The sequence below is a fragment of the Herpailurus yagouaroundi genome, unplaced genomic scaffold (genome assembly GCF_014898765.1).
Source record: "Herpailurus yagouaroundi ecotype Mexico unplaced genomic scaffold, PumYag 193, whole genome shotgun sequence".
Lineage (NCBI taxonomy): Eukaryota > Metazoa > Chordata > Mammalia > Carnivora > Felidae > Herpailurus > Herpailurus yagouaroundi.
The window spans coordinates 7,792,236-7,818,829 of NW_024412424.1; the positions used below are offsets into that span (position 1 = coordinate 7,792,236).

The 26,594-nt window shown below is 39.8% G+C and overlaps 1 protein-coding gene across 1 annotated transcript; it reads left to right on the top strand.

Moving 5' to 3' along the window:
* The first annotated feature begins 343 nt into the window (after positions 1–343).
* RBM6 (RNA binding motif protein 6) lies at positions 344–25,209 on the top strand. Its single transcript, XM_040445424.1, has 4 exons — positions 344–1,642; positions 3,060–3,149; positions 4,626–4,695; positions 23,037–25,209. Exons 1-4 carry the CDS (start codon positions 716–718, stop codon positions 23,186–23,188), a joined length of 1,239 nt encoding a protein of 412 aa, XP_040301358.1. The 5' UTR covers positions 344–715; the 3' UTR covers positions 23,189–25,209.
* Positions 25,210–26,594: the final 1,385 nt, after the last annotated feature.

A 26,594-nucleotide genomic window follows, 5' to 3' on the forward strand; every position in this document is an offset into this window, starting at 1 on the left:
TAAGTTCCCTGGCTGTAGGAAATGGAAATTTTTGTAGTGTGTCACCATTGCTAGCTTATCTGGTGTTGCGGATTTTCCCTGTTGCAGGACTGGGTGAAAGCTTTTTCTGCAGCAGTCATGTTGAAAACCTTGTGTTGACTTTCCTCGTGTTCTGAAATGGGAGCATAAAAGTTTACTCCGCCACTTCGTCTTAAAATAGCAAAACATTGCTGTTTTCTGCAGATCTAGGACCTTGTTACAGAACTCTGCCAAAAAAAAAAAAAATGTTTGCAGAAGAATGTGCTGTGATTAGAGAAGAATATGCTGGTGTGTAGATTTCAAACTCTCTGGACAATATGAATAACACTGTCTTTGTTTCTACAGTGGGAGCCAAGAAGAAAGGTTTGCTCCCGGGTGGAACAGGGATTATCCTCCTCCTCCCCTTAAGAGTCATGCTCAAGAGAGACACTCTGGCAACTTTCCTGGCAGAGATTCACTTCCCTTTGATTTCCAGGGGCATTCGGGGCCTCCCTTTGCAAATGTAGAGGAGCATTCTTTCAGCTATGGCGCTAGAGACGGACCGCATGGTGACTATCGAGGAGGGGAGGGACCTGGACATGATTTCAGGGGGGGAGATTTTTCATCTTCTGATTTCCAGAACAGAGATTCATCACAGTTGGACTTCAGGGGTAGGGACATACATTCTGGGGATTTTCGGGATAGAGAAGGACCACCTATGGACTATAGGGGTGGAGATGGTACTTCTATGGATTATAGAGGTAGGGAGACATCTCACATGAACTACAGAGACAGGGATGCTCACACTGTTGACTTCAGAGGTAGGGATGCTCCTTCATCTGACTTCAGGGGCCGGGGCACTTATGATTTAGATTTTAGAGGCCGGGATGGATCCCATGCAGATTTTAGGGGAAGAGATTTGTCGGATTTGGATTTCAGGGCTAGAGATCAGTCCCGTTCTGATTTTAGGAATAGAGATGTATCTGATTTGGACTTCAGGGACAAAGACGGAACACAGGTGGACTTTAGAGGCCGAGGTTCAGGTACTAGTGATCTAGACTTTAGGGACAGGGATACGCCACATTCAGATTTCAGAGGTAGACACCGGTCCAGGACTGATCAGGATTTTAGGAGCAGAGAGGTGGGACCTTGTATGGAGTTTAAAGATAGGGAGATGCCCTCTGTGGATCCAAATATTTTGGATTACATACAACCCTCTACACAAGATAGAGAACATTCTGGTATGAACGTGAACAAGAGAGAAGAATCCACACATGACCATACAACAGAAAGGCCTGCTTTTGGCATTCAGAAAGGAGAATTTGAACATTCAGAAACAAGAGAAGGAGAAAAACAAGATGTAGCCTTTGAACATGAGTCTTCATCGGACTTTCAGAACAGCGGAAGTCCACTTCAAGACCAAGACAAGTCACAGCTTTCTGGAGGTGAGCAACAGAGTTCAGATGCTGGTGTGTTTAAAGAAGAAGGTGGTCTGGACTTTCTTGGCCGGGAAGACACTGATTACAGAAGCATGGAGTACCGTGATGTGGATCACAGGCTGCCAGGAAGCCAAATATTTGGCTATGGCCAGAGCAAGTCTTTTCCAGAGGGCAAAACTTCCCGAGATGCCCAACGGGACCTTCAGGTATGTTAATGGAGTAGATTGCTTTTCTGCTGGATGAAGTGTAGAGTCCAGGATCCTTGGTCCTGGGGGGCTCCTGGCTTGCTCAGTCAGTAGAGCATGTGAATCTTGATCTCAGGGTTATAAATTAGAGCCCCAGGTTGGATGTAGAGATTATTTAAAAATAAAATCCTTAAAAAAAATAAACCCAAAATGTATATTCAAGAATGGAATGTACATCTCTAGAGCAGCTCATGTATCTCTTATTTTGCTTTATGGTGCTGATTGAAATGCATTGGGATAATTTAGTTAGAAAGTATGTCTTTGGGAGTTGGTTCTCTAAATTCTTGCTAGTCAGGCCTTGTGGCTATTTAGGGAACATTTTTTTTTTTTTTTAAGTTTATTTATTTTGAAAGAGAGAGCTCATCTGTGCAAGCAAGCAGAGGAGGGGCATAGAGAGGGATAGAGAGAGAGAATCCCAAGCAGGCTCCGTGCCATCAGCTCAGAACCCTACCTAGGGCTTGAAGCCACAAACCTGGAGGTCATGACTTGAGCCAGAACCAAGAGTCGGACAGTCAACCAACTGAGCCACCTAGGCACCGTAGGGTCCGTTTTTTTGTTTAAACTCATTTAGGATATACAGAATACCTAGGAGTCTTCCTAGTCGTAAGGAAGTGATGGTAATATTGCAGGTATATTCTTACAGTTAACTTAATTAACTTAATTGTTGAATTTCAATATATATAATATATAATTTAACGTATATAATCTAAGAGAAGAGAGTTATGTTTGCAGTTGGTTAATGCAAATATTATCTTTGAAATAGACTTTACTCATCTCTACTCAGGTTACTGTTATTTTGGACAGTAATCCTAAGACATGCTAACCAAATGGATTTTGAGAATGTTAGAGCTGATTGACTATATAATTTATCATTCACGATATTTTCAAGAGTAGAAGACATTGGGGTTAAGGCTTTTGTGAATATGGAAAATGCGTATTTCTCTGAATTGTACTGTTAAGTTGTATGGTCAGATGACACCTTTTGGTCTTGTTCTGAAATTTGTTTATAGTTGACATCTTTGACAAATGGCATCTGGTTTAAGAATTTTTTCTATTTTCTCATTCAGGAAAAGAAAATTATATTTTTGAGAGTATATATTTTTTCCTTAATTATAAGTCCTGTTCAGTGTTGTTTCTCTTAATGCTCTGCTTTATATTTCAAGACTCTTCAGTGAGCCTTGGTTTTAGCACACTTGTATACTAATGATTTGAAATTAAATTTTGGAACTCAAAAAAATAGAGAAAATTACAGTTTTTCATACCTTATATGATGCAAGTCATTTTGATTTTGCTCCTAAGAACCTGTATTTTACCTTCACTTTCATTTGCATACTAACATATACTCATTTCTGAAATAATCTTTTATTGTGGATTCAAGGATCAAGATTATAGGACTGGCCCAAGTGAGGAGAAACCAAGCAAGCTTATTCGATTAAGCGGGGTGCCTGAAAATGCCACAAAAGAAGAGGTAAGCCTCTTTCTTCTTTTTCCTTTTTTTTTTTCTGTCAATTAAAAAAATGTTTTTTGACTTTGTATTTTGAAAAGTTAATAGATTCATAGGAAGGTGCAAAGAAATGTACATGGAAGTTTTGGGTGTCCTTCCTGCAGGGTTAACGTCTTGTATTACTACAGGACAATAGCTAAACCAGGAAATTGGCTTTGGTACAATCCATAGAACTTATTTAGGTTTCAGCAGTTATATATTCACTCACTGAGGTGGGGTTTGTTAAAAACAAACAAACAAACAAAAAATTTTGACAAATAATTGCTGTCCTCGGACCTGATAATCATCCTTTAGGGCATAATCTAAGAGGGAGGATTGGATTGCATACATAAAGAGGCAGTTTATTTACAACAGTAAGAACTGGGAGCTGCCTAACTCTTCATTGTTAAAGGACTGGCTGACTAAATTATAGCTGAATTTACAGGGAAATCTGGTCAGAATATTACAATAAGAAGAGCAAACTGCTTACTCTGTGCCAGGCATCACATGACGTCTACACACATTAGTTCTTTAATTATCACAGTACCTTATGAATAGGTACTCTTTATTCATTCCCTCCAAATATTAAGCATATGCTGGGCACTGAATAATATAGCAGTGGATATTGTAAAGTCACTGCCTCCATGGATAATAAAAAAGTAAACAAAACCCCATAATTTCAGGTAGTGATAAATGCTCTGAAGATAAATAAAGGTGTAGAGCGTAACTGGGGTAGGGGCTGTTTTCGATCGGGTATTTGGGGAAGGCATCACTAAGAAAATGACATTTGAGCCAAGCCTGACTGCTGGGAGAGAACAATCCATTTGAAGATGAGGAAAAGAACTGACTAGGTGTGAGGGAGTTAAGTGCCATGGCCCTCTACTGACTTGAGCCCAGGGCATCATCTTCTCTTTAACAGATGAGAAACTTGGCACTGAAAAGTTACACAGCAAGAGAGCAGGAGAGGCTTGAAATGTAGGCAGTCTGATTTCAAAGCTCAAGTTCTTGACAGTTAGGCTCTTTCTGCCTTTTTTACGTACTTAGGAATTTTTTTTTTTAATTTTTTTTTTAACGTTTATTTATTTTTGAGACAGAGAGAGACAGATCATGAATGGGGGAGGGGCAGAGAGAGAGGGAGACACAGAATCGGAAGCAGGCTCCAGGCTCTGAGCCATCAGCCCAGAGCCCAACGCGGGGCTCGAACTCACGGACCGCGAGATCGTGACCTGAGCTGAAGTCGGCCGCCCAACTGACTGAGCCACCCAGGCGCCCCAGGAATTTTTTAATAATTATGTTCTACTCATTAACAGTTTTGAGTGCCTAGAGTATGCATGGGTTAATTTTGCCTTTATAAAGTAATGATTGCTTTAAATTATATAGAATAAAAACAAAAAGGGAAACTTAAATATTCAGTGTTAGATAATGATTTGTGTCATTAGTGTAAACACCGTATTCTTGCAGATTCTTAATGCCTTTCGGACTCCTGATGGCACGCCTGTAAAGGACTTGCAGTTGAAGGAGTATAACACAGGTGAGTTTCTGGACATGCATGTGGCCTTGGGTTAGGAAGGGTATTTGTCAGATCTCTGCATCATGTGCTACTCAAAATTTTTTTAAGAAACCACAGTTAAGATTTCCGGAAGCCTCCTGTTGATGTCTTCAAATAACAGCCAGCTTTAGTCTTAGCTGTGGTTCTTTGTGGCTGTTTGTCCACACATGGGCGATGAGGATGCATTGTTCCAGTTCTTCTGGGTGCCTATGAGATCTAAAGTGAGTGTTGTAGCATTTACCCCTGAATATATTTTATATAATCATTAAACTTGCTATTTATGTTCTTCATGGTGGTGGTGTTTTTATGTATGAGCCCATAGGATTTAATGAACTTACTGTATTTAAAAATTTATATTTCATTGCTTCAGCGTGACATTTACAACTTTCCAGAGAAATTGTACAAATTAGTGGTTTCTTGAATTTTCAGTCTTGCTCTGAGAATGAAGTCCTGCAACAGCTGTTTTGTTGAAATTCATGGATAGATCCAGAAGAGCTTTCTCTTTGACCTCTGCTCTGTGGTCTGAACTGCAGATTAAACTTTTCATAATATCCTCCTAGTGTCTTAGAGTGCCAAGTTTGGTCAGTTCCTTCAAATCTTAATACATTACAGAAAAAGTGGAAGTGAAATGTTAGGCATTCAAGGTATCGACTGATATTTTTAGGTTACATAATATGAAATGATTTAAATATGAAAGTAATCTTTAAGTGATGTCTTTTGCAGAATTTTCAATTGAAGAAAGTAGACCATTAATCTATTTACAGAATTTTAGTAATCCAAATTTAAGAACTCTTCAAGAAAGAGTATGCTGTGTTTTGAGGATATAGTTTACTTCTAAACAATTTACATGCAATAAATTTTTCATGTTAACTAGGTAGCTGCTTTTTCAGTTTGGTTCCGCAGAGGGAAACTATCCATAAAAATAAATTTTTGTGCTTGAAATAATTTGATATTTGTGTCATGTCTAGAAATAGTTGGTCTGTAAATTGAGAATAAACTCATAAACGTTATTTTTTAGAAAGCTAATTATTTTTTTGTTTTAAAAGCATCAATTCTGAATTTGTGGAGACAGAAGAGTAGTTATGTTCTTACACATTCACACATTCACGTCTTTGTGTGTGTGTGCGCGCGTGCGCATGTCTCATACACACTTTATTCATTCACTATTTAGGAACTAAAAGAATTTATAGGCTGCAGTTATTTTTCAACTGACAGCAGTAACCTCAGCTTTGGTCTTGTTTCCTTAATTGTGTTTTCGTTAAGCATTGGTATATTTGGAAAGGAGATGTCTTGATGTTTAAATAGCAATTTAAACTCTTCATTTCTTTACTACTGACTGAATTTATATATTGTCAGATTTATTAGCAGAGTAATGCTTATATTAATGTATAAGGTCCATAGAAGTTCTTAAATTTGCTTACTGTAGTAGCTGTTAGAGTAATAATTGGCAGATGTAAGACATTAATGAATACTCATGTAAAATAATTTAAGACAGTGGTTAAAAAAAATCACCTTTCAGGAAATACACTCTCTTCTTGGCATTTTATTATATGAAGTAATGATGTATTAAAAGTAGATACATGGTTCTTTTTTTTTTAAATGAGGTAATTGGATTATTAGTCCCATGTTATCCATTTCTTCATGGCAAGTAGAATGAAATTTTGAAAATACCTGTCAGATCGTGTTATTACCATGCCAGAAATCGTCTAAAGGCTTTCCATCTCACTTGCAAGAAATTTGCAACTCCTTGTTCTGACTTACAGAATCCTGCATGAGCTGGCCCTTAGCTGTTTGACCTCATCCCGTACTGCTCTCCACCTTTCTTATTATGCTCTAGCCACACTGAGCCTTTCTCTAGGCTTGACCAAATACAGACTTCTTTCTCTGTCAGGGCCCTTGCACTGTTCTCCCCTCTGATCCTCACTTGTCTTCTGGGATTTAGTTCATGGCTTCAGTTTCACCTCTCAGGGGCTTGCCTCACTATCTACTCCAAAATCACTCCTTAGTTATTTTCATCATATCCTGGTTTGTTGTCATAGGATCTATCACTTTTATTTTCCAGTGGTTTTGTGTGTCTTATTCCTCCCACTAGAAAGTTCCATGACAGCAGGAGCCTTGTCTGTCTTGTTCCCTCCTGTTACACTTGCCCACTGTGTCTGGCACTGATGCGTTCTCAGTATGCATGGAATGAGTGAATATCTGTGAAGTATATAGAGAGCAGCTACGATCTCCTCTCAGGTGATCAACAGTAAAGGGTCATTTAGGTTCCATAGCAATGCAGTCTTATATCTGCTGAAGAATATGCCTTGGAGCAATCAGATGTTTTAAGAACTTTAACAGTTGCTTGTTAAAAGACTGTATGTGTATTTTAGCAGAAAAGGTGACTTTTATGAATGGCAGTTAGTTTTTTTAGGTTGTGTGATAACCTGCAATGATCTTGTGGGATGGACATTGCTCATAAGGGGACTGTAGGGTAGAGTTGGTCCTTTTCACTGGTGTAATGGGGCGGGGGGGGGTGCAGTCTGTAACAGAAAAAAAGATTAATGCCTGCTCACTGACTTTAGTAATTATCAATTTAATTTTTGTTTCATTTAGAGCTGTGTAAGTACGGGGCTACAAGTTTTATCCAAAATCTGTGGGATCAAAAGTCAAAATCGTAACTTTTTCTGAATATAGAAAGATAATGTGGTACGTAGATCATATATGAATTCTATCCCCCAGTGGGATGTATATCAAACATAGTAATACTTCAAAATATATGAATATTCTCACTAAGGGGACTGACTAAAGACAGTAAAGGACTCAGTATAGTTCTGGTCAGGATTTGTTTCCAAATGACTTCACATGACCTGAAAATTTACCAAAAACCTTGATATTTAAGAGATCTTGGGCTTTTAGAATTGCAGATAAGAATTGTGAACCTACATAATGTTGTGTATATCTGAGGTTTTTTGCCATTTGTAAATATGTTATAACCCCATTAGTTGTAAATTACCTTGAGTAACATTACACTCCTGGAAAAAGTATCAGGAGTGACATGTGTTTTGGTGACTGGATGAATAAACTTTGGTATGTACATACAATGGAATACTATTCAACATTAAAAATGGATGAATTTCAGGTATTATACTAAGTAAAAGAAATCAGATTCAAAAGGCTACATGCTGCATAAAAAGGAATGAAATACTGATACGTGCTATAACTTGGATAAATCTTGAAAATATTGTGCTGAGTGAAAGAAGCTGGACACAAAAGAGCACATACTCTCACATGATCCCGTTTTTTTAAAGTGTTTATTTATTTTGAGAGAGAGCGCACAGGAGCGGGGAAGGGCCAGAGAGAGGGAGAGAGAGAATGCCAAGCAAGCTTGGCACTGTCAGTGCAGAACATGATGTGGAGCTCAATCCCACAAACCGTGAGATCATGGCCTGAGTCTAAATCAAGAGCCGGAGGCCTAACCGACTGAGCCACCCAGGCACCCCTGATATGATCTCATTTATATAAAATATCCAAAATAGACATATCTGTAGAAAAAGAAAGCAGAGTGGGTAATTTAGTTGTTACCAAGGGCTGGAGGAGGGGAAATGGAGAGTGACTGCTTAATGGGTATAAGGTTTCCTTTTGGGGTGATAAAAATGTTCTGGAAATAGATAGTGGGGATGGTTATATAACGTGAATGTACTTAATACCACTGAATCGCATACTTTAAAATAGTTAAATGGTAAATATTATGTTATATGTATTTGATCTAATTTTTAAAAAGACTGTATACAATATGATTCTATTTCTGTGACATTCTGGAAAAAACAAAATGATAGGAATAGAAAATCGTGGTTGCCAGGGTGTTGGGGGAGGATTTGGAAAGTAGAAACATGGCAATTTTGGGGCACAATGGAACTGTTCTGTATATAGGTTGTGGTAGTGTATCAATGTTAAATTCACCGAAATTGGTTAACTACTATATCTAAGGGAATTTAAATAAGAGTAATAAGAGAATATCCTTATTAAGAAATAAGTCGCTGAAGTTTTTAGGAGTGAAGGACCATGGTGTATACTTTTTTCTCTCATGTGGTTTAGAGAAAAATATTTGATGCATATGGAGAAGGGAGGAAGAGAATAATGATTAAATAGACACAACAGGATATGTCAGTAGCTGAGTTTGGGTAACAGGTGTATGCATGTGTTTGTGCTATTATTCTTGCAACTTTTTTGTAACTTGGAAATTATTTTCAGTGAAAAGTTGAAAAACTGATATGCAACTGGGGTGCCTTGGGTGGCTTAGTCAATTAAGCATCCTACTTCGGCTCAGGTCATGATCTCACAGTTTGAGATTTTGAGCCCCCTGTCAGGCTCTGTGCTGACAGCTCAGATCCTGGAGCCTGCTTTGGATTCTGTGTCTTCCTCTCTCTCTACCCCTCCCTCGCTCATATTCTGTCTTTCTCAAAAATAAAACGTTAAAAATTTTTAAAAACTGACATGCAACTGATACATTTTATTGTTAAATGATTAGAAATCTTGCAAGATAAAGACTACAGCGAACAGCTTCTGTGAACAATAGAGCAGTGGTTCTCCGAGTGGGTGCTGGACCAGCAGTGTCAGCACTACTTCAGACCTTGTTGAAATACAAATTCTCAGGCCTCACTTTAGACCTGCCAGATGATAAACTGGGGGTGAGGCCCAGCTATCTCTGCTTTAACAGGTGTTCCACTTGATTTCGATGTGCCCTGAATTGTGAGAACCACTGCATTAGATTGACTATGTTTATATTCTTTATTCTAGGACTTTTTGGCGCCATTTAAAAGAGACTTAGTAAGCAGGTACACTTTCTTTAAGTCAAAAAGACTAATGCTTTTGTGCTTTTGGAGCCTATGGCAAACACTTGCCTTGTCTGCCTCATGCCAGTTCTGCTGTACTGAGCTGGGGTGGGAGCTAGAGTAGGGTTGATGCTGTTTTATGACCTTAGTTGTACTTTCTGTTTATGTAGCATATCTCCTCCAGAGATCTTGGAATGGTTGTAGATGTTCTCATTCTCAAAGTGTTTCTGTGACCTATGGATATAGAGAGAATTGCTCTTGGTTTTTAGATGGACTTACTACATACTATATTGTATACAAACTTGCTGTGATACTTTTTCCAAAGGAATTTGTATTATTTAAGCAACAGATGACATAGTTTTTGGATTATGTTTCCCAATGTTTCTGTGTTTGAGACATAGAAAGTAATTCTTCATTTCTTCATAGAAGTGAATTCTTCAATTCACTAAAGTGTTACAGAATTATTATTTTAAAATTGTTATTTATTTATTTATGTAATCTCTACACCCAGTGTGGGGCTCGAATTCATGACCCTGAGACCAAGAGTCACACGCTCTTCTGACTGAGCCAGCCAGGCACCCCTATAGAATTATTGTAGTACTGTTTTATTAATCAGTATAGCAAAGATAGAAGGCTGATGGAAGTGGTGTTAGGAAGAAGGAGTATCTTGCTTTGAATCTTTCAGTGTTCATTCATATAATGGATGGGTCCAATTTCTGTAACAGGCTCATATCCTATCCTTTCATTTTGCACAATTGAAATGGTTTGAGGGTTTTTGTTCTTTTTTTTTTTTTTTAACATTTATTCATTTTTGAGAGACAAGAGAGAGACAGAGCGCAAGCAGGGCTGGGGTGGAGAGAGAGGGAGACACAGAATCTAAGCAGGCTCCAGGCTCTGAGCTGTCAGCATAAAGCCCGATGCAGGGCTCGATTTCAAGATCTGTGAGATCACAACCTAAACCTAAACTGAAGTCGGACACTGAGCCACCCAGGCGCCCCTAAAATGGTTTGAGTTTTTACGACCATGTTGATAAAATAGAAGTTTTAAGAAAAGAAAAACCCAGAGACAATCTGTCACTTCAGGGGCAGAAGTCCATTATGAAATGAATTGACACTGATACAAAACATGTATAGTTTATGGTAATTCAAATGGGGTAGCTAAAGACGCAATAGCTTAACATCATTTAGAAAAAGTGAGTTGGAAAATGCAAATGAATATTTTTTTACATTATTTTTGGCATTTACAGAATAGACAAGTAAATATTTTTAGTTTTTAAGGAAATACCATAGGCTAATTGGAAAATATCACATTTACTTGTCAATTTGTGAAACTGAAGAAGGTGTTGTTTTCAACCAGGAATCTTAATTAGGTTTGGTTCCACATTTGGGGAAGATGTTTACCGAGAAGCCTTAGGCAAAGGTGGCAGATCTTTAAAAACAGGAATGCCTAGGAAGCCAAGGGACACCTTTTAGGGCTGGATGAGTCTTGTGGAGGTAGTCGATAGACCCTGTGGCCAAGTGCAGACAATACACCTAGAGGAGAATCCCATGTGATGCTGGAGGGGTCAGGTAAGTGTGGGGAGAGGTGAATGCAACTAGAATTAATTTTAGTCTTGTTTGGAATTACCTGGGATTTGCCTTATTTTTATTTGAGGGAGAGAGAATGTGTGAGACGAGGAGAGAGAGGATTTCTTTTTTTTTGTTTGAGTTTTTTAAATTTATTTTGAGAGACAGCGCGAACAGGGGAGGGGCAGAGAGAGAGAGGAAGAGAGAGAATCCTAAGCAGACTCTGTGCTGTCAGTGCAGAGCTCGATGTGAGGCTTGAACTCATGAACCGTGAGATCATGACTTGAGCCAAAACCAAGAGACAGATGCTTAATCAACTGAGCCACCCAGGTGCCCTCAGAGAGAGAATTTTAACCAGGCTCCACACTCAGCATGGAGACACGTGGGGCTCAATTCCTTGACCCTGGGATCATGACCTGAGCGGAAATCGAGAGTTGGACACTCAATTGACTGAGCCACCCAGGTTGCCCTGCCTTCATTTTTTTTTTTTTTAATTTTTTTTTTTCAACGTTTATTTATTTTTGGGACAGAGAGAGACAGAGCATGAACGGGAGAGGGGCAGAGAGAGAGGGAAACACAGAATCGGAAACAGGCTCCAGGCTCCGAGCCATCAGCCCAGAGCCCGACGCGGGGCTCGAACTCACGGACCGCGAGATCGTGACCTGGCTGAAGTCGGACGCTTAACCGACTGCGCCACCCAGGCGCCCCTGCCTTCATTTTTTTAAGTTTCCTGCCCTAAAGACTGAATGGAAAGTTCTGTTAGAGAGTGTGGGTGGTTTGTGACCCTTACCCTCATTTGAGGGGGTTACCTGTCATATGAGAGATAGCACTTCCTGTGCCTTTGGTTGGTTAGTAGAAACTCATGGAAGAGTTTCTTCTGCTGGAGTAGCAAGAATAAAAGGGTCATTAATCAGCCTGAATAGTGCAGCAGCCTGGTTGACTCCCAGCTTCAGTCCAGGTAGGAAAAGTCATTTATACAGTTACCTTCAATAGGCAGAAGATAGAGGCCATCCATACAAACTGTTTACAGGGTATAAAAATACATTGGTGGGGCACCTGGGTGGCTTAATCTGTTGAGCGTCCGACTTTGGCTCAGGTCGTGATCTTGCGGTTCTGGAGTTCGAGCCCTGTGTCAGGCTCTGTGCATATAAAATTAAAAAAAAATACATTGGCTTCTTCCTTGAACTTTCCCCTTGCACAAGAACATCTCTTCTGTGTTCACCTTTCTTAGCTTAAATTGTCTACCCTCAGAATGTAAATTAAAGCAGTATTTACCTGCTTCCATGTTTCTTATTTTTTCACTTCTAATTTACACGTAAGCTTTCTTGGAATTACATAGTGGCACTACTTTCTGAATATACATACCACTGAATTGTACACTTTATTTTAAGTTTATTTATTTTCAGGCAGAGTGTGCCAGTGGGGGAGAGGCAGAGAGAGAATCCCAAGCAGACTCCACACTGTCAGCGCAGAGCCGGAGGTGGGGCTTAAATTCAGGAACTATGAGATCATGACCTGAGCTGAAGTCAGACGCTTAACTGACTGAGCTACCCAGGCACCCTTGTTTTGTTTTGTTTTGTTTTGTTTTGTTTTTACTATTTTTTAAAAGATTTTATTAAAAAAAATTTTTTAACATTTATTTATTATTGAGAGACAGAGAGAAACAGAGCATGAGCATGGGAGGGGCAGAGAGGAGGAGACACAGAATCTGAAGCAGGCTCCAGTCTCCGAGCTGCCAGCACAGAGCCCAAAGTGGGGCTCGAACCCACGGACTGTGAGATCATGACCCGAGCCGAAGTCGGATACTCAACCGACTGAGCCACCCAGGTGCCCCTTTAAGATTTTATTTTTAAGTAATCTCGACAGCCAATGCGGGGCTTGAACCCACAGCCTCGAGACCAAGAGTTGCATGCTGCACCAATTAAGCTGTCCAGGGAGCCCCTGAATTGTATACTTTAAAAGGTTGTATTTTATGGTATGAATTACATCTCAGTTTTAGAAGCTAAGCCTTCTTAAAAATCAGTTGACAAGTCATATAAAGATTGATTTCTTAAAAGCATTTTCATGAGTATATAGAATATTTACCAAGTTTCAGCACAGATGTTAATGGCCTACTGACTGGTACTTGTAGAGTTCATAATTAATTGTTCCTAGTCTCAGTTCAGTTCATTATGCTGTGCTTAGAAAATGTTGTTATATTTTCATCTCTCTCTTTTTTTTTAATCATTTAAAAATAAAACAACACCCTATAACCTTGAAAAGCTTATGATTCATTCTTTGGTGTTACCTACCAAGAGTGAGTGCAAGCAGGGGAGGGGCAGAGGGAGAGAGAGAGAATCTTAAGCAGGCTCCACACTCTGTGCAGACGCTGATGCAGGGCTTGATCTGAGCTGAAATCAAGAGTCAGACACCCAGCAGAGAGCCACCCCCTTTTTAATCAAGAGTCACACACTACTGAATGAGCCAGCCAGGCGCCTCTGTGCCATTCTGGTTAGTATATGGCTCTACCTTTGAAAATATTGGACAGTGTTCAGTGTTATTGTTTATTGATTTATTTATCCAAGTAATACCTATAGCATGTTGTGGTGCAGAGGATATGCTGGCCGTCATGAGTATTGTAATTTTTGACTTTAGAGACTTCAGTTTCTGTGGAAAATGGGTATATGGGATGAGTGTTCTGTATTCCTCTTCTGACTAGGCCACAGAATCTTATAAATCAATTAAGGGATCTGGGATAATCAATCAAAGGAATCTGAGAGTTCTCATGCATCATGGGTTCTTTTGGCTTTAAGTTTGAAGTTTACTACTCTGGGTAACTTGATGAAAAAATGTTCAGTTATTTTAATCCTAAAGTCGTTAGAGGATGGCAAACATAAGACTTTTAGAGGCAATAGGCTTTAAAAAAGAGTAGCACCTAGGGGTGCCTGGGTGGCTCAGTCAGTTAAGCGTTCAACTTCGGCTCAGGTCATGATCTCGTGGTTCGTGAGTTTGATCCCCACGTTGGGCTCTGTACTGACAGCTCGGAGCCTGGAGCCTGCTTCGGATTCTGTGTCTCCCTCTCTCTGCTCCTCCCCTGCTCATGCTCTGTCTCTCTCTCTCTCTCCTTCAAAAATAAATAAAAACATTAAAAAATATATAAAAAAGAATAACACCTAAATGAATGTTTGGAGGTAATTATTGGTCAGAGAGGTCAGTAAATAATTGTTAACGACCTTCCCTAATTTTCAGAGGAGGTAAAATAGGACTCTGCATGGATGTTACAGGAAGTGATCAGACAAAAAGTAGAGACAATTGTACACAGATGTATGTGGATGCTTTCACTTACCTGGAAACTTTCCAGATCTTACCATTGAGGGGTTTTTATGGAGGTTCCATTATGCAGGCATTGTTGTTTAAATCATTGACCTGCTGGTGATTAGCTTAAATTCCAGCTCCTTTCCCCTCCCTGCAAATTGAGGGGTGGGAGTGGTGAGGCCAAAAGTTCTAAGCTTGCTTTTATTTATTTATTTGTTTATTTATTTTTGAGAGAGTGTGGGTGGGGGGAGGGGCAGAAAGAGAGGGGGAACAGAGGATCTGCAGCAGGCTCCCCGCTGACAGCAGTGAGCCTGATGCAGGGCTTGAACCCACAAACTGCAAGGTCATGACCTGCACCAAAGTTGGACACTCAACCAACTGAACCACCCAGGCGCCCCCAAAGGTTCCAAGCTTCCAATCAAAGCTTGGACAGTTTGATCACCAGGCCCCATCCTGATGCTGTCTAGGAGCCTGCCAAGAGTCACCTCATTAGAACAAAAGACATCATATCACCCTATCACTCAGAAAATTCCAAGGGTTTTAGAAACTCCATGCCAGGAAACTGGAACAGAGACCCAATATCTTTCTATATTACCACAGATGGGGCTCTCAAAGGTGGATCTGGCTGGTATCCAGTAAATTTAGTTGGGCATCAGTTTTCTGTTATAAGGCATAGGTGACCTAGGCTTATGATCTGGTCAAAGTGTGAGTCTCACAGAATGCCAGTTGTTTGACCCTTCTCTGGATGCTATTTTACTTCTGGAATAGGTGAGAGGCTGGGCCCGTGTGATCTGTTAATTTGAGCAACTTCTAGCTCAGAACCCATTATCTTTGTGGAACCTCCCAGAGCCCATTAGAACAGTGTTGAGTTGTCCTCTAATTTGGCACTAGGGCCAAGGCAATGGGAAAAAAGTTGATTGGGACATATTTTCCTCCCACTTGAAATGAAAACAGCTTTGTGATCTGTGGGAGAAGCAGGTATATTCTTAGCATCAACTAGAAATCAGTGCTAAAATGTTAATATTGGGGCACATATGAGGAACAGCAACACAGGTACTGTTTGATCTTTAGTCTCTAATAATGCTTTGTTCTTTATTTTTCTTTTTTAATTTTTTTAATGTTTATTTTTGAGAGAGAGAGAGAGAGAGACCGAGTGCAAGCAGGGGAGGGGCAGAGAGGGAGACAGAATTTGAAGCAGGCTCCAGGCTCTGAGCTGTCAGCACAGAGCCCCATGTGGGGCTCAAACCCATGAACTGTGAGCTCATGACCTGAGCTGAGGTCGGACACTTAACCAACTGAGCCACCCCGGCGTCCCCCTAATGCTTTGTAATAGAAGCACAGGGGTACTGAAATGCACTCCTGAAACCACTCTGCAAAGAAGTTACCATCATTGCAACTTGGTGTATGGATAACCCAAGCCCAGAGAGAAGTGGCTTGACTGGGAGCTTGTGGTGAGTTAGCTTCTGCATATATACAAACTGTAGAAGTTACTTTTCTTGTGTCTTGCTCCAGTGAAGATACTCATTACAATTGATGTGGTGTTGACTGAGCAGCACCATGTACCAGGTATTATGCTAGTGTTGGGGATGTAGGAATGAAAAGACGTCACCCCTAATCTGGGACTTCTCTTATTCTGGGATTATCTCTACATGGGCAGTTTGCTACAGCATTCAGTGTTGCTGTTCCTCTCTTCAGTGATCCTTTCGCCACACTTACACGATCTTTCCTGCCAGGATAGAGTGTTATTGGCTGGGGAAAAAAGTAGATCTGCAGAGGTTCCTCTTTTACTCCAGCTGTTCGCTCTGTAGATTGTTTGTTTTCAAGTGAACAAAAATTGAACTAGATCATTGGCTTTGTAAAGAATAATTGTTCCCAGGGGCTCCTGGCTGGCTCAGTTGGAAGAGCATGTGACTCTTGATCTTGGGATTTTGAGTTTTAGCCCCATATTGAGTGTAGAGATTACGTAAATAAATAAAGTTAAAAAAAAAAAAATTGTGCCCAGATAAGTAAGTCCTGAGGATGTAATGTATATCATGATGACTGTAGTTAACAGTACTGTTTTGTATATTTGAAAGTTGCTAAGAGAATAGATCTTAAAAGATCTCAAGAAAAAAAGATTGGTAACTGTATGTGGTGATGGGTGTTAATTATAAACTTACTGTAGTAATCATTTTGCAGTATACACATATATTGAACCATTATGTTGTGTACCTAAAACCAACACAATGTTATGTAATTCTGTCTCAATAAAAAATAATTGTTTCCTTTTCTGACTTATATAGCATCTTGAGGTAGTCTATGCCTGTCTGTTTTATAAGTCTTCCTTTAGACCAGACTCTCTGAGGGCACAGACCCTCCTCTTCCGCCATGCTTACATAGCATTATTAATGTCGTTGGAATTGAAATTAATTAAATAAGGGTGAGAATTTCCTAACAAATGGTATCCCGGGGCCAGAGAACCATCATAAGGATGAAGTGACCCTAAGATTAATTTTGAACTTTGAAAACTACTTGAAAATGAAACCCACCCCCATTTTTTTTCTTTGTTGGCACAGATGGAGCACTAAATAACCATATGCAGTTTTAAAAAATTTAGCAAGTAATCATGAGTGGGTATCTTCCTTGTTTCATCTTTTTCTGTTAGAAACCAGCAACCCTTATGTGCATAGTTGAGGGGGAGAGGATTGAAAGTGCTTATAAGATGTCAATGTAATGAATTTCATAGGTCCGGTTATTATTATTATTTTTTTAATGTTTGTTTATTTTGAAAGAACATGATTGGGGGAGGGACAGAGACGGGAGGGGGGGTGGAGAGAATCCCAAGCAGCCTCCTTGCTCAGCACAGAACCTGAGGTGGGGCTTGATCTCAGGAACAGGAGATCGAGACCTGAGCCAAAATCCAGAGTTAGACGCTTAACCTACCGAGCCACCCAGGGGCCCCTCCTGGGTCCAATTCTATTCTTCCCACACGATAGGTTGACATATAAATCAGATATTTTCCTAATTTTCATAACGCAAGCTGCAGGTGCATATTCACCTGAGGGTTTAGCAGGGCAAAGTACCTCTTAGAAATCTTACACACCAGCCTCTTTTGGTATATTATTCCCATTGATAGGAATTCAAATACCTGGATCAGTTCTGTTTTGGTTTTTGTTAAAATCTCTAACTTGATAATATTTTACTTCTAAAAACCTGTAGCCCCAATGAAATGGAATTACGAAAATAGGACCTTTAGCCCTCTTGAATCTCTATTAAGATTTGTCATGGTGTTTTTTATATTCATAATGCTTTGTTCTCACAGAAATAATAATCCTTGTTTAGAGAAAAAAAAATGTGTTTTCTTTTCCTCAGAAATACCCAATAAAATAAAGAAACCTCTTTGCCCCTCTGTGTCTTCTTTTTGTTTTTTAATTATTATTCCAGTATAGTTTCAAGTGTAGAATATAGTGATTCAACAATTCTATACGTTGTACTCAGTGTTCATCATGATTCCCCGCTGCCTATGTCCTTTAAAATCCTTTAAAATTCTTTTTACATTTCATAGTTGGTATGTATATTCCAGGCTTTATCAAAGTCACTTAGTCCTCCTAATAGGGAATTGAGCCAGAATTGTTTATGTTAGTTGAGTTTTTCTAGACTAGTTTGAATGTAGGGCTGCTCATCTCATTTGCTTAAATAAATATTGCTGTGTAATTGTTACAAAAGCATGGTTTGGTATAGACATTACAGTTGACTTGAACAATTGAGGGCCATCTTTGTCAGCGTCTCTGAGTCAGCTTTTTTAGGAGTAGAGACTAAAAGATACTGTATATTATTTGTCAGGGCTTTGTTTTCTGAACTTTTTAAGCACCTTATTAATAAGCACTTACTAAGCACCTGGTTAGTTTTTGTCACAGGTACTTTTTTGGAGAATAGACAACCACGTGATTAGTGAATATGAAGAAGAATTGAAATTTTATTTATTTTTTTTATTAAAAAGTTATTTTTTAATGTTTATTTTTGAGAGAGAGGAAGACACAGAATCTGAAGCAGACTTCAGGCTCTGAGCTGCCAGTACAGAGCCCAATGCAGGGCTCGAACCCACAAACCATGAGATCATGATCTGAGCTGAAGTCGGATGCTTAACCGACTAACCCACCCAGGCGCCCCAAGAAATCTACACATTTGGAATAGAAAATGGAGTAAAATACGCTTTTTAATAGTCCTATAAATAAGTGCAAAGACCCATCAGGCCACCAGGCTTCTTCCAGCATGCGGTGGTAGAAGAAAAACGTAATAAAAGAATTTTTTACACTTTAGGTAAGAATCTTTTTGTGGGACTGTTAACACTGAGTTTGTCATCTTAATGATTCCAAATGGTTCCTAGCAATTCTGAATGCAAAGTTTGTTGGTTGTTTTCAGAATGTTTAGGTCTGTGGTGGAACAGGTCTACTAGAACTTTTTCTGTGAATTATAAAAAAATCCCCAATTATCCCACTATAACAATACAACCATTGTAATCATGTTCATGTACAGTTGTGTTGCATTACATCATTTTCAAATTTCACCTGTGCTTGCTCAACCCCTCTCTACAACCCCATCTTCCCTCTCATGAAGTGAGCATGAGAGGTGGGATGTGACTCGGTCGTGGCTTCAGTTGGTCTCTGTATCCAAGTTTCTCTAAGTGTGAGCATTCACTGTGCTAGCTGTGATTCTGTTATTTAAAGTGATATGTTTTTCATACATTATGGCCCTTAAATGCAAGCCAGCCTCTTCATCTGGTGTCAACCAAAAGAAAAGCGATCTGTTGCAACGCTGGAGGAAAAACTGGCAGTGTTGGACTTAACCTATATTGAGAGATGGTATGTTGTTCTTCACGTTGGGGTGTTCGAGTATGATTTTGACAATGCATGGTTTTCATCTCATATGTGGACTTTATGTCTAACCTAGGAGTTAGATGCTACTTCATTGTGTTTAATTCTGGTTCTTTTTCCTATACACGTTTTATATAATTGTCCTCATTTTTGAAGCCTTTAAAATATGTTATATTAAGTTTCCTATATCAAGTGTCTTACTGTATTGTAATTTTTGTAACCATCATTACAAGAGTTTCAGGTTTTTGTCTTTGCAGAAGACTTTTGGTAGCCAGTATAGCAGTCCATGAGTGCGAATGCTTTCTAACTTGCATACTCAGGCCCACTCAAAAGGTTTTGCTATAGGTATTTTAGAGTAAGGATAACTGGTATGCTGATTTCAGTATTTCTTTATTTCATTTTATGTTATTTTAAGTTTATTTATTTATTTATTTTCGAGAGACAGAGACAGAGAGACAGAGAGAATCCCAAGCAGGCTCCACACTGTCAGTGCTGAGCCTGATGTGGGACTCGAATTCATAAATTGAGAGATCATGACCTGAGCTGAAATCAAGAGTTGGACACTTAATTGACTGAGCCACCCAGGCACCCAAATTTTATTTTATTTTAGAGAGGGAGGGAGGGAGAGAGAGAGAGAGAATGAGAGAGAAGGAGGGAGGGAGGGAGGGAGAGAAGGAGAGAATCCCAAGCAGGCTCCACACTGACAGCATGGAGCCTGATAGGGGGCTTGAACTCACAAAATGAGATCATGACTTGAGCTGAAGTCAGATGCTTAACTGACTGAGCCACTCAAGCACCCAGATCTCAGTGTTTCTTTTTTTTTTTTTTTTTTAACGTTTATTTATTTTTGAGACAGAGAGAGACAGAGCATGAACGGGGGAGGGGCAGAGAGAGAGGGAGACACAGAATCGGAAGCAGGCTCCAGGCTCTGAGCCATCAGCCCAGAGCCCGACGCGGGGCTCGAACCCACGGACCGCGAGATCGTGACCTGAGCTGAAGTCGGACGCTTAACCGACTGAGCCACCCAGGCGCCCCCAGATCTCAGTACTTCTTAACGATAGACACGGTCTTATCTGTCTATACCCTTTCTGTGATTGGGCTCTGTAAAATTCAGAATTCAGATTATCTGTATCACTCTTGGATTTTATTAAAAGGTGAGAGGCTATTCAGTGTAGCAGTTAACAGCATCGATTTGAATCTGTACTGCCTGGCTCTGAGCCCATATTGCTACTTACCATTGAGGTGATTTTAAGCAAATTACTTATTTCTTTGCCTATTTCCCTATGCCTATAACCCCATGAACTTAATAGTACTTACCTCATAGGGTAGTCTTGTGAGGATTAAATTAAATTGTATGTAAAGTGTTTCGAGTGCAGCCTTGCACCAACAAGTGCTACGTAAGTATTAGTATTGTCCATTTTGGCAGTTTCTGAAAAATCCTTATATAGCTGTGAGACACAAAAAATGCTTAGGATCAAGATTAGGTACTTTTTTTTTTTTTAAGCTTTAGGCATTATAATTAAACTTTAAGTTTTTGTTACTGTGTAATAGCTAAAGTTTCAGGCAAAGAAATGGAATGTTGGGCTTGTGATTCTAATATTAAATCTGAAGCACATTGTAAACATAAAGTAGTACAGTGTTGATGTATAAAGATGCTCATAATGTTGCTTGCAGACATATCTTTTCCCTTTCCAGTGAGTGTAGTATCAAAGTCTTGTGTGTCCTTTAGCAAAGTATGAAGGTTGTCATGAATCTTCTTTCTTTCTCTGTCTATAGATTCTGTGGTGTGCCCTTCTGGGCCACAATAGTTACTTCTTTAAGTACAGAAAAGCTCAAGGCTTTCCCAATTGGTGTTAGTTCCCTGTGTTGTCCATTTTGGCAGCTATAGAGAGAGTTGCTTTCCACACACCTGAACTTTGATATGCTTTGTAGAGGTGATCCCCACACTTGAGAATATATCTGCTTATTCCTTGGGTACCCCCTTCTGATTGTGGATATGCATTTCATTGTTTGCAGTAGATATTTGGTGGTAAAAGGGACCTTAGTTGCTTCTGTTACTCTCCAGTGTTTCCCAGGAACAATCAGAGCCCTTTACAAAATTTCCAGTGTTTTCTGTAGATGTTCACCAAGTTTGATCAAGAAAATCCACTCAAAAGGAATTAAGTAACAAAACAATTTCCATTGTTAACAGGGCATATGTAAATATATATACCATTTCTTTAGAGTAGTTTCATTTTTTCAAATAGTTACTAATCACAGGAGGCTGATTTTTGGTAAATTTAGGTAGAGGTTGCAGGGGTTAGTGTCGGTCAAAGCTGTGAAATCAAATAGAAAATCTCTCTCAGCCTAAAGTGATGCTGAGATTTCTAATAGATTTGTTTTTTCCTTCCTGGTTAACTCCTAAAATTCTAAGCAAGAATCAGCCTATACCATTGTCATATTTCATAATGAACTTGGAGTATTTAACAAGTCTGAAGTCAGTTTTATTCTTATCATAATAAAACATTTCAGACCATTCAATCCAAGTGACAAAGAATCCAATCCATGTCACCATGTTTGGTCTTTTTTTTAAGTTACATTTTCTGTTGCTCTAATTTTTGTCTGTTTTGATTTTGATTTTTTTACTTTTTGGTCTTTGATACCTTAATGTAATGATACTTAGTTTCCTATTATATATACTTACTGCTCAAAATTGGCCTGGGTTTGTGTTGTTTCTCTTTCTCTTTCCCTGAGTTTTTTTCTCATCTGAACAAGTCACATCTTTTTCTTGCTGTTCATTTGCACAGCGTTGCTTCTAAACATGAGTGTCTTTATCCTGGGAGACAGTGGAGGAAGCATGGAAGCCCTTGTGGAGCATTGCATTGCCAAGTGTGTTTTGTAGTCATGTGGTGCCAGTATCTGGGAAATTATAGGATGGGTTAGTATTAGAGCTTGGCAGCCTGTAAATCCCATGAGCTCCCAGTCTCATGGGTCATGAGAGTTGCAAATGACACTTGCTTAGGAGAAAGGTGAAGGGTATTCTGTAACTCTAATGGTTCATACAGTTCTTGAACATGTACTGATTGCTAACAACTGCTGTCTCTCCCCCAGCCTACCCCACCGCCAATCTTTGTGCACAAGCACAATTTTGGACCCAGCTATTTGAATTTATTTATGCTTTTACACCTTCTTCCTTTCATAAAGATTTAAGCTGGTTTATGACTTGAGTTGAAACAAAGAAAAAAAGAGGAGACCTGAAATGGTCTGTCCCCTGCCAACCAGAAGCCTCCTGTGGTATCCAAACAGAATAGTTGCCTCAGTCTGTCAGCACTTCTGTCTTTGAAGGTGGTTTCTGCTTGAAAAGTGGTGACTATTAGCATAGCTTTGGGATAATTGCTTCTCCTTCCTCTCTTGGGATACATTTTTTTTTTTTCCAGATACTTCCCTGTTCTTCTTGACTTTGTTTTTCCAGAAGATTCACCCTGTGATTAATATGTTTTGGGTGCCCACTTGAACTTAACTGTGGGATTACCTAATTCTGGGGCACCTTCACCAGACCATCAGTACTAAAGAGAGCAAAGGATCTTCTTGGTTAATAGAAAAAGCCACTGTGGAATGACTCTCAAAGTCCAGAAACATCCAGATTTTCTTTCAGTACTTTTTTCTGTTTGGAATAGCAGCTTTGCCTAGTATAGGGGAGGGAGGGGCTAGTTGGGAGGGCTTGTATTAAGGGGTTCAGAAACAGGGGATTTAAGTGTGTCTTTTGTGTTTGCAAGGCACTAACACCACTCCCGTCTGTATTTAAATGCTGTCCCCAGGTTACGACTATGGCTATGTCTGCGTGGAGTTTTCACTCTTGGAAGATGCCATCGGATGCATGGAGGCCAACCAGGTTGCTTTATACTTCGGTCAAATGATGCTGGAAGGATATATTTTTTCTATATGGGGAGGGAGGGTTTCACATGATTGAACTTTGGAAAGGTACCAGAAATCTGTATTTGGAGCATACCACATTCCAACTAGAAAATGGTTGTAAGGAGAAACTCTAGAAGAGGCTGGGAAGGTTTCTTTAGAAGAGTTAATGGGCACAAGTATATTTTAAAAACTGGAGCCTAGTTGCAGTTGGACTAGATGCCAAAGACAGTAGATGGGCAAAAATGACAGGTCTGGAGTGCCTCCCTTTGGAGTGTGACTGATATGGAGAACCTAATGCAAAGAATAATCCTTGACTGTGTGTCATCTCAAGGATTTGCCTGGCACAGGAATTCTAGGTCAGTACTTACACCCAGACCTAGGGTGAAGACCACTGATGGCAACTCCTGTGACACTCAGGTCCTGCCTGCATGTGCTGCTTTCTCAAGAGGGCCATCGGGGAGGAGAGAGGAGTAGATTATTCCTGTGTATTGCATTCATCATGGTTCTTTACAAATTGGAGTTTCATACTCAAGTTCTTGGCTGCATATAGACTGAGCTGGTGAATCTGAATCTGGACTTACCTTATGTTTGAAATATCTAGATGTAGGCAGCTTGCCACGTAGAGCTGTAATCTGGATCTTTAATAGTTTTAGAAGGAATTATGAAATGGATAGAGTCCTTCTTGTCATGGTGTTCCCTTGGAGAAAGTTGTTTTCTTTGTGGTGTCTTAGTTCCTCTGTCTGGGAGAAAGAAGCTTAATGATATTGTTTTATTTTTATGTACCCACTGCCTGTACTTAACAGTGTGAATCACAGCTGTATGCCCAAGATCTTAAGGCTCTGCCAGAGAAGAGTAGTAGTGCATGAGAACTCTTCTTCTCTTATAGCTTGATGGCCTTTCATCAGCTTTGTTCCATTCATCATGGCTCATGACACTTAACCTTTTCCCTTCTTTGGCCATGTTCTCCCCTTATGGGTATGGAGATGACATGCTGTAACCCTTTGGGAACAAGCACTAATTAGGGGAAACTTCATGTATCCATACCTATTGTTAGTAGTATAAGTACTGTTAGATCCTCAGAAAATGACCGGATTAGGACCGTATCCCCTTGACAGAGTTCTTGTTGACTGATTTGTTCATTGCCCATCAATAAGCCAGTCATTTAATAGATGCTAATTATATGTTAGAAACTGTGCTACCTAATGATATTTTGAGAGAATGAAGATCCCAATCTTTCTGCTTATGGTCAAGTCCATTCTAATTGTCTGTCCTAATTTGAGAACACTCATTTAGTTTATGAACATCTTGTTCTCAGTGACTAATCATTAAGTCCTTTGCCACTGTGTTAAATAATACTGTGAGTGGTGGAAACAAATGGGGGAGCCGTGGCAGATGCTATTCTTTTGTACCATTCTCCCAACTGTATGTGTTTCCTAGAAGAGTGTTACTTTTTATCAGAGTTATTTAATCTTTGATCTTAAAAAATAACAATATTGTGTCTTAATTGCCTTTTCCCTCTATCCCAACAAAAAATCCTGCCTGAAATTTCTAGCCCCTTGAAGAGAAATGTCAAATAGAATTAAGACAGCCTTCTTTAAAAACAGGGTTTATCCTGAGGCAGGGTTTCTTTTGGAGCCATATCTGGCAAAATGTGCATTTACACAAGCAGTATGGAGGGAGAGCGGCCTTTAGACATCTCTACTCCCAGCCTCCCCACACATTCTGTGAACATGCTTAGGGCTCCTAGATTAGATCCCTGATGACCAACCCTTGCCTAGTGAATGAGATACCAGAACAAAGGAAGAGGAGTGCCAAAATTCTTTTGGGGTGAAATAGGATGTTTTGACAGCCATCTTTATGCATATGGTATCATGAGGTACTCTGTGTGGCAGTACAAATAAGAGACAGCCTCTATCTTCCAGGAACTTGTAATAGACTAAGAAAGGTGACAGGCATTTTGGTATTCATAGATCCCAGAGGGTATTCTCTCAAATACCAATTTTTTGTGTGATCTCGTTTTTAATACTCACTGGAGTTATTCCTTAATAAAGTAGCACCATATCCTTATTCAGTCAACTTCCTTTCCTAGCTTTTTATTCTTCCCCTAGTCATGGGACAGAGGGCATACTGCTTAGCACTGCCACACAACAGAATCCTCTCGCTGAACTGCATAGGTTTCACGATCCACTCAGCATCCTCCTAATGATCTTTAGCACAACTCAGGGTATATGCAGGTCATTTTGGTGGAAATATATTTTTTTAATTTTTTAATGCTTATTTACTTTTGAGAGAGAGAGGCAGACAGCATGAGTGGGGGAGGGGCAGAGAGAGAGGGAGACACAGGATCCGAAGCAGGCTCCAGGCCCTGAGCTGTCAGCACAGAGCCCGACATGGGGCTCAAACCCATGAACCACGAGATTGTGACCTGAGCCGAAGTCGGATGCTTAACGAACTGAGCTACCCAGGCGTCCCTGATGGAAAGATTTTTAAGAGTCGGATCTCCAGGGGATTTTTTTTTTTTTCAACGTTTATTTATTTTTGGGACAGAGAGAGACAGAGCATGAACGGGGGAGGGGCAGAGAGAGAGGGAGACACAGAATCGGAAACAGGCTCCAGGCTCTGAGCCATCAGCCCAGAGCCCAACGTGGGGCACGAACTCACGGAGTGAGATCGTGACCTGGCTGAAGTCGGACGCTTAACCGACTGCGCCACCCAGGCGCCCCACCAGGGGATTTTTTTGTATCTATATAGTATAGCACAGCAAAGAGGAGTATAGGTTCTGCATTCAGATGTTACTTCTTAGGTGGGTTGTCTCTGGCAAGTTTCTTTACCTCCCTCAGCCTCAGTTCCCTCTGTAACCAGTACCTCGTGGGGCTCTGGTGTGGACTCAGTGAGATCATACATTCATGAGTGCCTGCTGTGTGCCAGGCACTTTTCTCAACGCTGGAGATGCTGCAGTAAACAAGATAGATTATATAACCTCTGTCTTAGTGTTTGAAGACAGAGCATAAGCAACTAGACAAATTTAAAATAATATATGATAGTCCTGAGTGCTGTAAAGATAACAGAGCAGGGTATTAAAGAATGCATGATGGGGGCAATTTTAGAAGGGGTAGTCAGGGAAGCTTCTTGAGGAGTGACATTACATTTGGTGAATAATGTATACAGAACACTTAGCATAGAATCTGGTACCTAATAAGCATTTGAAATTAGATGTTCATCTCCTCCTCCTACTCCCTCTCCCTTCTTCGTGTCAAGTAATTTTCAATCATAATTCTAGGAAAATAAGTTTATTTCTTAAATATCTGGATATTCTTTAAGAAAATGGATGTGGTTCAAACTCCCAGTAACACAGTTCAAAATCTTAGACATAAGTATGTGAGAGAAGTCCTCAGAGTGGATAAACCAAGTGTTTATGGAAGATGAATGTCTCTGTCTATTCCTTCATTCTCCTACCCTCT

Bases quoted from the DNA above. Each gene is read 5' to 3' on its own strand.
- RBM6 (XM_040445424.1), top strand. From the start codon at position 716: ATGGACTATAGGGGTGGAGATGGTACTTCTATGGATTATAGAGGTAGG. The intron at 3,150-4,625 runs GTAAGCCTCTTT...GTATTCTTGCAG, and splicing joins AAAATGCCACAAAAGAAGAG to ATTCTTAATGCCTTTCGGAC. The intron at 4,696-23,036 runs GTGAGTTTCTGG...TGCTGTCCCCAG, and splicing joins GTTGAAGGAGTATAACACAG to GTTACGACTATGGCTATGTC.